Raw genomic sequence first — 14,224 nt, forward strand, 5'->3', positions numbered from 1 at the left:
AAAGTCAATTGTTTGAATTACATTATACCATTATTTTAATTGAAACTATTTCAAATTAGGCTATTTCATTCAAAAATTATGCAACAACTTCTTAGTTAATTTCTAAAATTAGATGGATGTTTTAAAGTTTTTTCATTGTAATTTCACAAAAACTAAATCTGACCAAAAAATTTGTTCTCAATATAAACAATTTTAAGTTTTTATGCGGAAATCTTATTTAGATACTATATTTTGCATAAATAATGGAGCACTGAAAAATGAAGAAGGTAATAATTATTAGTGAATAATACAATTTTTAAGTTTCAACATATTTTTAATGAATTGTAGAATAATATTATTAATAATGGTAAATTACTATTTACTTACTCATCATAACAATACAATTTTTCACATACTTTTATTACTAAACTTTAGTTTAAAAATGTATTCTTACATATATTATTTTATTATTTTTAATGTACCAATGTTATACAATTTTCCATTTTTGAGTATGTGAAAATTGAAAATTAAATATATTAAAAATAATTAAAAATAATATTTTCATAGGTAAATCAATTTTTATTTTGTATTTAATACTCAACAATATAATAATAACGTGTTTAGTAAAAATAAACTGTTCATTTAATTTGATTTTTTTATCATAACATAATTATTACTATATTGATTACTCGATCAATAAATAAAAAATAAAATTAATATAAAATCTATCATTTGATTTATTATATTTTGAATGTAAAGAAAAACAAAATTAATTCAAAATTTCAATCACCAAAAAATACAGAGAAAAGTTATTTTATTGTTATTTAGATCTCAAATACACATAATTATAAGAATTAAGACTAATATTAAAAAATTCACAGATATCAAAAATCTTTTTTTTATGATCTGATTTATATGATTTTCATAGTTGAAAGTTGAAAAATATATTTTTCGCATTCAAAAATTTCTGGTCAATGATGTATACCTTCATTATTCTCAATATGTTCACTATTATTTACACCATTTACATCTTTAGGTATAATACAATTTTGGTTAGAACTTGTTGGTAATGGTGTTTCAGACGTAGAGTTAATTATTATGCAATCCTTATCGTTATCACTGCTAATAACACCATTTAATTGCAAATCAACTGTTGAACTTTTTTGAATGTCATTAAGTATAATCTTTTCACTTGTTTGTAATGAATTTGGTACGTCACTGCTGTTGATTTTATCTTGTTGTTCAACTTGTGATTTGGTATTTTTTAATAGCTGCCATTGGGGTATGCTGGAAGATGCAGGAGCTGGAGGAAATTGGAATCTAAACCATAAAAATAATTTTATATATCAAAATAAATTAACCACGTTTCAATAAATACCTATTGAGAAGTAAACTTTTAATAGACTTCAGTTCAGCACGAACTTGACCATTGAATTCTTTTTGCAAATCAATATTTGCATTTGATGCTTTGAGTAAATTGTCTTTTTCTTCTAACATCATTATACACCTTTGGACTGACAACTCTAATGCTTCCAAGCGATTTTCCAATGGAAGTTTTTGAGTCCCAAAGAGCCAGTTTTCTATGTATTTCTAAAAAAAAAAGACGATATATTTAATAGGGTTTAAATATTTATAGGATTTGTACATACTTTATACAACTTATAGCCAATGTATACAATTGCAGCAGCAAAAGCTATTGGTCCAAAAAGACGACTGTACCAGCTCTGTGATTCAAATGATGTTTGTATAGCACCAGAAGCATTCGATGAATTGTAATGAACAGGAGGTGGCTATACAAAAACAATTTGAGTTAAGTTAATTAAATTATGAATGTCATTAATTATGGCTCATAGAAAGTCCAACATTTTGTTTATTAAGACTTTGATTATCATAACAGATCATTGCTGCTCTCTGAATTGAATACTGGATCTCAACATCAGTTAATCCTTTTTTAATTAAGAATTGAATTTTTCTTTCAGCAGGCATTTTTTGTACCGATTCGAGTACCAAAAATTCTATTGCTTTTGCTACCTAAAAGACCACAATATGTTTATTAATAATAACTTAGAACATTTTTGTTAAATTCTATAGCATATTACCACATTTTTTCGGACTGTAGGTATAGGTTCAAGCACTTTTGAATTGTTCGGCTGAATATAAAATAATATTATAAGGACGATCAAAAACATTACAGCTATGGTATACAAAATGTATATACTTACTACCATCATATTTTTTTCCGAATTCTTGGAAGTACTTTTCACCATGTTAGTTGTTTTTGTGTTTGGATTATTCATCTATACAATAAATGTACAAAGTAAATATCAAACAACACAATTTAAATTAATACAAAAATATGTAAGTCTAATAATATATATAAATACACTCACCGTGCTGGAGTCACCGGAGTTCACAACTGCATTAACAGCAACTGAATTATCGTCATTGTTGACTTTATCATCGTTTTGCGACATCGTGTAGCACGGTGCAACACGCAATGAACTTCTAGATGATTACTTTATGAAATTAGTTTCCCAGAAAACCCTGAAACAAATAAAATGCATGACTATCCTATAAGTACACATCAAGCCAAAAATGTAAAATCAAATTAAAACGCTTTGTATCTGACAACAAAGTTTACAAAATGTATACTCGGTTGGGCTCACTCCTCGCAACTAATAATTATTGCTCAAAAGTTGTTACGAAAAATTGCTGCTACGAGTTTACGACGTACCTATTTCACCCACATAATACAAAAGCCCAGATTTCCACAAGTGCAATTAATATGCACACTATACAAGTACATTTGGTTCCAATAATGTAAAAGCAATCTATTTCCATATACGACAAACACATAAAACACCTAGTTTTACAAATATATTATTTTTTTTCCTAATCAGCCGTTCAAAATAAATATTTAATTGGCAGTAAATAATAATGATTATTTTACCTGTTGTGTTTATACAACATATTTTGTGACTTTACTATAAAAATATCAGTCATAGTTACTGCGGTATTAACATTTTCAACGATGCTGAACGGTAGGTACTATTACCGTAACTATACTATTGACCGTAAAAGAATTATTAAAATATTATTCCTCTAGATTAGTATAAAGTTTATACTATAAACCATAGAGTAATATTACTCCATGGTTTAAACTTTAGAACATTTTTGATCAGGGGATGTTTTGATAAACATATAGGTACACTAAACTTTTGATGAATAAACTTGAGCCCCATAAGTTGACTCATGCACTTGGCTCCAATTTATGCGATGATTGACAATAAATGAATTATTTCGATTTGGAACTCGGTTACACAGTACCTACCTACACATGTCACTATATCGTTAAGTAACGGTTACTTATTCTTCGAGGACAGATAAATATGACACTAAAATATCGAAACATAGGTAACTATTCAGTACAAAAAACCTTATATTGTCTTCCAAATAATCAAGTTAAATGTAAGAATATTTTAGGCCGCTACTATAAGTCTATAGACTTATCAAAACGATCTGACAAATATTTTGTCTCGGAATTGAACGTACACATAGGTATTTTCAAAATATAAATACATATTTATTGGGTTGTGTGCTCAAACGTGTGCCCATACACATCTTAATCTTAAAAGTTTGAGTATAACATAATATAAGTAGGTGAACCTATAGAAAACACAATAATATAGTACATAATACACTGTATACGGAATGAAGGCGTGAAAGTTTTGCTTGTATAGCAACGCAGACTCGTTTTTCCAAACACAAAAAGATTTTACTATCGTCGTCAGCGTACTCCATTTTTTTAGTATGCTCGGTGATTTTTTTTTAAAAAATTAAAAATTGAAAATAAAAAAAATCGACGTATATATTATTATATATTGCGTCCGCCACGTCATATTTTAAACAAAAGTCGAGAACGCGGCGAAATCAAAGGGGAAAAGCCAGAACGATACGATAACGTCTATTATAACGTGTTCTTCATATAGTATAGGTAATACAATAAACATTTTGGCGGCTACCGGATACCATTGAAACCGGCCCGGAAGTTCCATGAACGGTCACCACCAGTACCTGCACCACCAGCAACAGCGCCATCAGCAGCACCACCAGCAGCAGCGGCTATTGGAGCAACACCAGCGTCTCCTGCCGGACCAGCAACAGCGACGTCTCCCGCAACAGTGCAGCCGACGCCCCCCCGCCGCTGCTCTCGCGGAAGTATCGCCTAATCCTGTTCTTCTTACACAGCCCCCGCCGCCGTCGCCGCCGAAACACCGTCCGCGAATCGTACATCTCGACAATGAGGAAGCGCTGTCGGCGGCGCTAACCGCGGACGGTTACCGGTTGGGCTCAACCGTCGGCCACGGGTCGTACAGTAAAGTCCGGATAGCGTTTCGGACGGTGCCGGTAACGACGTCGTCGTCGTCCATGGTTCGGGTGGCGTGCAAGGTGATCAACAAGCGGCGCGACGCTGGCACTTCGTCGTACGTGCGAAAGTTCTTGCCCCGGGAACTGGAAGTGTTGCGCACGGTCCGGCACCCGAACGTGGTCAGAACGCACCGGATATACGTGACGCCATACACTGTGCACGTGTTCATGGACTACTGCGAGATTGGCGACCTGCTCAGCCACTTGCAACACGTCAAGTCCATACCGCAGTGGCAAGCGCACACGTTCTTCAGGTCAGTGTCGTTTCCGAGAGCGTTTGCCGCCTCATTCGTTTGATTTTTCCAACATTTATATTTAAATTATTATTTTTATTATTATTATTTTGTTATTTCGAAATGTGTTTGATACTTAGAATGCATCGTCATATCGACTTTCGACAGCGTATCAAATACTACTGGATGGACTTATTTTTTATTTTATTTTATTAATTAGAATTTTTGAGTTTTGACAAACTGAGTACATAAAGAGACTACAGATTTCACGGCCTACCGCTTACTTACTCTGCTAACCAACTCTAACAAAAAGTTTAAAAGTTTAAACACTCATCATAGTATAGATAGATAACATGACTGGCTCGGTGTTTTGAGCGTATAAACTTTTAGATAGTAATTTAAAATTTAAGTTGATAGTGAGTTCACTGAACAAATATAATAATATGAAAAACAATAATGCATACATTTGCATATAGTATCTTACAAGAAAATGTACACCTAATGCTTTTCCAAATGAGTGCACTGCGCACATCGTATATTAATATACATAAATAACCCTTCACCTATATTAATAAATATAGATACTACCTAAATATCAGTCAGCATATTCACTTTAGGCAGAGTTGGGAAAAACAACTACGATCAACCGATCATAAAAGTTCATAAAGATTATCAATAATTTAATATTTATTAAATTTGTCAAAACCTATATATAGGTGGTCAATAAATAATATAATAATTCAATAAATATATCATACTTCTTAAATATAAAGCTGAACAAAATGGTATAGCGTGGATGATTATATTTTTAATTATGGAGCATAATTATAATTTCACTATTGACTAGTTTTCCTCAAAAGTAAAATTGAATATATATTTTAACATCTCGTAAATTTTGTTATGTTGATAAATTCAATGAATAAAGTTTAAATTTATTGCAATTTTCCAATTTTTTTTTACAGGTGTAATTTATTATAAGCTTTATAACATCATATATGTTTTTTTTAATTCACTAAATAACAGTGATTATAGGCCGAGGCAGATGTCACCCCACATACTTGTACATCTCTCTCGCGGCATCGATACAGATGAAAACATTATCCGATATAAATTTTGATAAAGAGTTCACTTAGTCAACTTTTATTAAATGATATATTAACTAAAAAAAAAACAGTATTTTTACAACGGAATCGAATAAAAAACAACCGTATTGAGCTCCAAGAATTAGATCGGGGGTTAAAATTACGACGCATACACACATTATTATATATTTTTCAATTTACACTGACACTTCACTAGAGGTTACGGTTTAAGTACCGCCTCCTGTACCTATATGATAGTGATACATTATTATGTTATGTGCTCTCGATTTTTTCACGATCATACGTGCCATGGTCACCACAGGCAGATATGCGAGGCCGTGGACTATCTGCACCGAAAAAACATCTCGCACCGGGACATAAAATGCGAAAACGTTCTATTGGAAAGCATGCGGACTGTAAAATTGACCGATTTCGGGTTCGCCAGGTTGTGCGCGGACGAGAGAGGCCGGAGATTGATGAGCCAGACGTACTGCGGCAGTTCGTCATATGCTGCACCCGAAGTTCTACAAGTGCGTGTAATATGTTGCCGAGTGAATTATTGAGTGCATTAATTAATCACTCGGGGGGGGGGGGGGATTTACCCCAGGGCCTATTGTCCTATAGATCAGTAGTCTTCCGCACAACTCGGAATCCTCTTTTGACACGTGGATATGAAGGCATGAGGACTTTAGTTATAACTTATAGGATTTCCATAATATATATACAGTAAAGTAGGTCGTTTTGGGAATTGCTATCGCCTTACATTGAATGACTTTTACCAACTTTAACAGTAAATTCGATAATAGTAAACACCTTGATAGTCTAAGTGTAGCATCTAGTCTTTACAGATAGTATTTTGTTTGTAGGTATAAATAATACTATCTATATCATGTAGAAAAGATGTTGTCGTTTTTATAGTTCATTATTCAATTGACACAAAGTAACCCAAATGTGCATATTATTCAAAACAACTATGAACATTACCCCTAGTCATTGTAGAAATTATCGTATAATGGAGTAAAATTTGGAATATTAACAAGAAATAATTTTGAATTTATTATAATTTATTTACAAAGATGTTAAGATCCTATTTAGACAATTTATGGTCTTTAGCTAAAGAGATTGTGGGTGAGGTGGTTCAAAAGTCCTATGGAAAAATGTGGGGATTTCTATGGTTCTAGGCTTTTACTGGTAAAGCCACCTACCCACCTACTCATACTCGATCTGGTTCTCATCATAAACCTTATACTAAATATATAAGAATATAGTTAATTTGGAAAAAAAAATTATTTATATTAATAAGGTAACTAATTAATCCATTGTCTAAACCAAATTCGCTAGTCATAATCCAATTTTTCATACCATTATACAACGAAAAATCACAAACCCCCCATATAGTCATATACATCTGAATATCTCCAATCGTATACCCTTTAAGGCCTTAATAACGGTCTTTCACAACACTCATCATTGCTTCTATACTGCTCTAAACCACCATAGTCCCCTTATTAATAATTTACACGTCTTTTCACTCCTTGGAAATTTCCTTCAAAGAATAAATATAAGGTAGGGAAGTAATCTTATGATTTAATTCAGCTTATAATTATCAAGTCAAGTGCCACAAATGAGTGATTCATAATTAGCTCATAAATCATAATCAACTCACATATTATACCGAACTACAGTACATGGTATATTTATATGGATTGTATATGTGCATTGTCTTCGTACTTTTGTACTTTTACCAGAAATTAACACACTACAACACGATTTAAATACTTTACAAAACCTATTTATTTTACCATTTACAAAATAATAAATACATATTATATTTTTATTAGAAAAATTGTAGGGAAAAGTAAGAAAACGCGTACTTTAAGTAATTAGTAATTACTTATACTAAAATATTGGTCGAAATCCGCGAAGTGGATATGAACCAGACGTGATAATATTAAAAATATTGTGGCCCAATCTACTCTTCACAGTCACACAAATTACTTTTTTTAAATTAAAAAAATTTTTGTTTTTGTTTTTAAGGGCATACCGTACGACCCGATTTCTTACGACATGTGGGCACTAGGAGTTGTGCTGTACGTAATGCTATCCGACGCCATGCCATTCCCGCACTCTAACCGACAGCAGATCGTGGCGAATCAGATCGCTAAAAAGTTCTCCAGGCCCAAAAAACCCGTGTCCCGAGAAGCGTTGAAACTTATCTCGTAAATATTGCGTAATTTTGATATTATTATTAATATTATTACTGTTAAATGCCACAATACGCCTTAAACACTTGCCACCAGTGGTGTATTTAAGGGAGAGCTCAGGGGGAAATTTCCTTAAGCCCCAAATTCCAAGTCCTATAAAGGGGAGCCGGTTCTTGAGGTTCAAAATACATAGCACAAATGATGAATTTTTATTTTTGAAAATAATATTAATATTATATAGAACATGATAAAATAAACATTTGGTGAACATTTCAAGAATCTACGGTTATTCGTTTTTGTATTACAACAAAATAAGAAATTATTCGATGAGAATTCGTAACCTAAGTGTTAAATTTAAAAAAAAGTTTTTTGACTGAGCAAAAAAAATTTTATTGATACTAAATATCAAAATGACAAACAGTTCTTACACCTATGCCATTTGATTATTTGAAAATCCTTCATGCCTGGATTGAGTATTTATTAATTTTTAAATATACTATATGGTCTTCAAGTGCTTAAGCGCTTTCATATTGTGTTTTATAAACAAATGATTGTTAATGAATAAATCAATAAAAACGTAGCACGCTACATGCTACTCAATATTTTTCCTCTACAACGAAAATCTATGAATCATAAATATGCTTTTCTTTTTTGGGGAGGGGGGATAATAAAAGCCTTGAATTCTAATATTATTTGTTTGTTATTCAATACAATTATATAAACCACTTCAATGGTTGTCAGGTTTTCGAAAATAATAAATAGTTACCCTAGATGGTTACATACTTACGTGGATAGTAGGTATCAATAGTGTATTATTTTTTTCGTAGTTTCTATGACTCTAAATGATGTCTTCTAAGTTTTAATATGTTATATTATAGAAATCGGTAATGGGACGCTACTTAACTGTGTATCTGAGATGCCATATTCCTAAATACACCACTGCTTTCCACTGTCAAGTTTTAGTCATAAACCATCTACTTTTTTATTTGTATTGTTTAAAAATGATTGTATTGCAATTTAACATCATTCATAATTTAACTTTAAAAAATTGGTAACATATAGTAACAGTAGTAATTGTTGTATACCTACCTATCCAAAGTATGTTTTTATTATAGGATTATTTTAGAACCAGACGTTAACAAAAGAGCAACTATGAATCAGGTAAAAAATCATCCATGGGTTAAACAACAAAACCCGTATCATACTCATTAAACTACCAAGAGTATTCATAATTTCTATAAAATAGTCGTGATAAATCAAAATTGTATTGAAATAGAACTATAAAAAGCCAGAATTCAAGAAATATTTATCTAAATTTCACAGCGAAAACCAAACTCTTTAAAAATTAAATATTTAAAAGCAAACACAAGTAAAAACATGCACATATCCAATGGCCAAGATGTCACAATACAATATTAAATGTGTAGGTATCATAATGTACATTTTTTATAATAAACTTAAATTTTTGAGTTAATTCTGCCCTATAATATTATGTATTATAGTAAAATATTTGAAATATTTTTAAATCAAAATATATTATATCAATAACTTAATACTGCTTAACAGCTATAAGCAATTTGACTAATAAATTATTACCACTTAAACTCAACTACAACTTTAATTTTAATAATAAAAAATAATCCATGTACAACTGTAATAAATAATATATATACACATATATATTATTTATTTATTTTTTATTTTTTATTTATATATTATACTAGCTACCCCACCTGGCATTGCTCGTGCCAAAGATTTGTTTTTTTTTATAAATATATTTGTAAAAAAATGTATATGCCATATTTCTTATAATTATAGTAATTTATAATAGTTAGGTATATGATATGTAACCTATTTTCATTTAAACAAGCATAAAAAATATTTTCTTTCTGTGTGAACTAAAAAAAATGCATATATGAGCTAACTTGTAGCTATCTGTAAGGGTTGAAATAATAAGCCATAAAAAGGAATATATTGATATAACTTTTATTGAAAACTTTTCAGCATTTTTTGAGTCTATTAACTACGAATAAACCAACATCCATTTTTAGCTGTACTACTACTCGGATTCACTCGTAGAAAATAAAGAATATAAAATATAGTGCTATATTAGTATATTGGTATATCTTGGTTTTAGTATACCTTAGTTCATGAAAAAATCAGCATTTGTGAACTACATTAACCAAGATGGACAATTCTCCTGCGGCAGATTAGATATAGCACTTCAATAAAATGTAGTTCAAACTACACTCTAAACTTTAATGATATCTCTAAGTATGATTTAAAATATTCACAAAATTGGTTAATTAGATTTTGAGTATATAGGTAAGCTACAAACAAACATTCAACTATCATATTTGTTTTAAGATATAATGTCTTTATTCAAGGCCATACAATTTGATGAATGCTTAACCTCATCTACCTGAGTAACCAATGGCAACCATTTATAAACAATAAAAAATGTATGATTTCCATCGTAAATCCAAAATCTTTGTGTGAGCCACCTCTTTATGGGCAACTATTCCAATCTTTATTTCTGTAAAAATCTCATTCAGACTATTAAAAAGTTTTTTTTTAAAGCATAAGCCAAATGGGTCTAGACATTCTCAAGTGATGCGGTTACCAACGGACAGAATTTCATATATATAGATTACTTTGTAAATATCTAAATTTATCCATTTTCTTAAAAATAAATTTGGAGCTATAGTAATTTTTGGTTGAATCTAATTTTAATTTTTTAATTTTTTAAAAAATTACATATATTTAGAAAACCAAAACTGAGTCCAAAACCAACTGTCAATAACAACAGGTATTTTATATTTTAATAGGTTCAATAAAATGCAAAACTTTATTTTTAAACAGAATATTAAAACACATCAAAATGATTGCATAAATTAACAATGGTAGCTGAGGATTAGTGTTGTTCATACAGTCTCCCCTGCTGTCAGTTAAACAGAAAATAATAATTACTATCTACTATCTTTACATTATAATAATAATAAGGCAGTCATGATGAAAATTCCTTAGTTTTAAAAAATATTGTTTGAGACTGTTTGAGTCGTAAATGTAAATTGGAGGGGGGCTAAGGGGATATTATCTCACTTCTAGTCTCCTTAAGACTCCCAAAATATTTCATAACCTGACCTTGTGAGCAAAATAAATTATGTTAATATGTGTTAATTGATGCACCGATAGCTTGAATAAAAGTCATGATGACCAAGTACAATATAAAAATGTGTATTATAATTAACTTCTACAAATACAATATTTGTAATTTAATGTTTTCGATTAAGTTAGTAAATACTGAATATTAAAAATGATAATTCTCTATTTTTAAAATTAGTTAAATATTATTGACCAATCTGAGTTAACAGTTTTAATAGGTACTGCAGCTGGAATTAACTAACATCTAACTCATATAATATGGCATAGATTAAAATATTAATTATATTTAATTATTCATCAAAATATTATAAAAATATCGAAACACAATAATATATAATATAGTTTATACTAATTATACTACTAATATAGTTAATACTTATTTTCATATATTATTACTATAAAACTTGTATTATCTGTTTTTAATTACATAAAAATTAAAATAAAAAATATCTATATTTTAACGCTACGGGAATGGAACGTAATTAAAATTAAATTCATTACATAAAAATAATACTTTATATATATTAAAAAAAAAAACAATAACAATTTTGATTCTAAATGTATACACTTGATGAGTAGATATATAACTTTAATCAAAACATAATATTAGATACATTCTAAGAGATCAAATTATAATAAAATATGTTAACTATTCATATCGTATTAATACTGTTAATAATGTAATGTAATATATAATTATTACCATGTACTATAAACATAAATAAAAGTATAGAATAGGTGTAAAAATAAACTTAAACAACAAAAAAAGTTGTAATCCAATTAAATAGCAATGAAATCGCTTTTGTTATGCACTTTGATATTAATGGATGAGCAAATGGTAAGAGACAATCCTATAGACAAAAATGAGCTATTTTATTTAGAATAGGAGATGAACTAGACAATATTGAACAACTTCAAGTAATGTTAATACAGTATATCAACCGGAACAAACATACTAATAGATTGCATTAGATTCAAATTAATATTATTAAAAACATTGAAATGAAGCCACTAAATTTGAGTTCAAATATGTTAAATTATAAACATACAATTTTTGATATTGGTCATAATCTATATTAAAATATTTTTTTGCTATAAGATTGTAGGAATACTTTTAATACCATGTCTTGAGGGTTGTAGAATGGGGTCATATGGTAGTAATAATGTGTGTACATAGATTGGAGTAAGACTGCAACATAAACCGAGGATTGCAAATTCCTTAAGCTAGTTAAATTCTACCAACATTTAAAAGGTTTAAAAGGAAATGTACAAAGGTAATACACATCTATTTGGTATATTATACGAGCAAACAGGAAGGCATGTCAAAATGTAATACATACTTCTAAAATTTGAATTTTACTCACAGCTAACAATATAAGTATTCTCAATAATGTTATTATAATTTATAAATCAATCCATATCATTCCATTTTCATCCTTGTTATTTTTATTTCTTTTTTTAAAATTCTTTTTAAAATCGCTAAATGTCTTTGGTTTTTTATGTTGTTTCGGTGATTTTGTAGGTTTCACAAAAACAGGATTTGAAACAATGTATGTTCTTTGTCTTTCCAGCATTCTGTAGGGATACTTTGAATTGATTGCTGGCAAATTCACCGGTGAAAATCTTGGGTATACAACAGTTTTGTTTTTTTCAGAAAATGTTACACGTTTTTGATTATTTGATAGCTGTTTATTAATGAATTTGGGTTGCACCTTGGGAAGTTTAGTATTACGAGCATTCCGATTATCGCGATTGAACCAAAAGAACATTATTTACGTTCACAGGAAATAAACATTTAAAATGGATATTTTCAGATTTAAATAGGAAATACTTTAAAAATACGTATTTGTATTTTATATCAAATTTATAAACTTAACATACCCAGTTATGAAAAAATGACTTATTGAATCAAAGTTATCACATATCACCATAGAAACTTAAACTACATTATTATTGCTGGTAAAGGCTTTTAGTAAAATCAATAAAAACGTAGTAGAGATGGTAAGTTTATGATTTTAATGTTTACTTCTTGAATTGTTTTTTTTGTTTTGTTATTTTAAAATTTAAATCAACATTTTATTATAGGGATAGAGATAAATATTTAATTATCATAAAGACAATTTCTAACTATACATCAAATATGGAACACAAATCATAATAAATCAAATTTATAATAAATTATCATAAAAATAATAACTAAAAACTATATCTAGTTAAAAATATAATATTTTCTGAAATTCTATTGAACCTCGGCATTAAGTACTAAAGTACTTACTTAATTTATAAAAATAGATTTTATACACTTAAAAATGAAATAGGTAGGTAGGTAACTATTAATAAATTCAAAGAAGACTTAAAATATATAACCTCTTACACAACTAATTTTAAACGAAATATGATTGATTCTTAAACTAATAGTAATAATTTCTCATAATTTACCTTAAAATTAATGTCAGACGCCACTCAGTTTGAAGAATTTGTAGATTAAGTAAGAAACTAAGGATTGGACAACTGCAATTTTTTAATTACGGTAAATACTAAATAATAGTCAGTTTGGGACATGATAAATGTATTATCATAGCCTAGGTACATATTAACAATGTTATTTGAAAAATAAAATTATAACTTTGTTTACAATTTATAAATATTCCAAATTCCAATACCTTATTCTGTACTATCATGGTTTTTGCGGGATGATAATTCGTTATCATAAAATATGTGATAACATTATGTGATTTTAATTTCCAGTCATTGACCTTATGGCTTAACTAAGGCACTATAAGTATAGTATAGCTATTATAGTGCTCTAGCTTAACTTATGGCTATACTTAGTTAATTAGTCTATGGATTCTATGGAGTTCATGATTAATCACTAGCTTAAGCTAAAATAACTACTAACACCAAACCACGGTGTAAAATTATATGATAAAATAGTAAATAGTAAATACCCATATAGGCACAGATAGCAGGCCGGGGACTAAGGGGGCTAAAATATCCCAATAGCTCTCTTCCCAAGAAAAGTGTACAGTATTCTAGCTGTATGGGATCGAATCTCCCCCTCACTCACATTGATAACTGATATTAAAAGGAGGCCAACCCCCCTGAAATTTTAATGGATTTTGACCTATGAACC

At 29.4% G+C, this 14,224-nt stretch overlaps 2 protein-coding genes across 2 annotated transcripts; one reads left to right on the forward strand and one right to left on the reverse strand.

Moving 5' to 3' along the window:
* Positions 1 to 835: 835 nt before the first annotated feature.
* LOC111036347 (peroxisomal membrane protein PEX14-like) lies at positions 836 to 13,782 on the reverse strand. Its single transcript, XM_022318348.1, has 8 exons — positions 13,531 to 13,782; positions 2,370 to 2,523; positions 2,202 to 2,276; positions 2,079 to 2,129; positions 1,843 to 2,010; positions 1,629 to 1,769; positions 1,358 to 1,569; positions 836 to 1,299 (listed from the first exon to the last, which is right to left on the reverse strand). The coding sequence occupies exons 2-8, from the start codon at positions 2,451 to 2,453 to the stop codon at positions 951 to 953; spliced, it is 1,080 nt and encodes a 359-aa protein (XP_022174040.1). The 5' UTR covers positions 2,454 to 2,523; positions 13,531 to 13,782; the 3' UTR covers positions 836 to 950.
* Positions 2,530 to 9,402, forward strand: LOC111036362 (testis-specific serine/threonine-protein kinase 3-like). The gene is made up of 4 exons (XM_022318372.1): positions 2,530 to 4,661; positions 6,045 to 6,252; positions 7,760 to 7,941; positions 9,042 to 9,402. The coding sequence occupies exons 1-4, from the start codon at positions 4,033 to 4,035 to the stop codon at positions 9,136 to 9,138; spliced, it is 1,116 nt and encodes a 371-aa protein (XP_022174064.1). The 5' UTR covers positions 2,530 to 4,032; the 3' UTR covers positions 9,139 to 9,402.
* Positions 13,783 to 14,224: the final 442 nt, after the last annotated feature.

The sequence above is a fragment of the Myzus persicae genome, unplaced genomic scaffold (genome assembly GCF_001856785.1).
Source record: "Myzus persicae strain clone G006 unplaced genomic scaffold, MPER_G0061.0, whole genome shotgun sequence".
Taxonomy (NCBI): Eukaryota; Metazoa; Arthropoda; class Insecta; order Hemiptera; family Aphididae; genus Myzus; species Myzus persicae.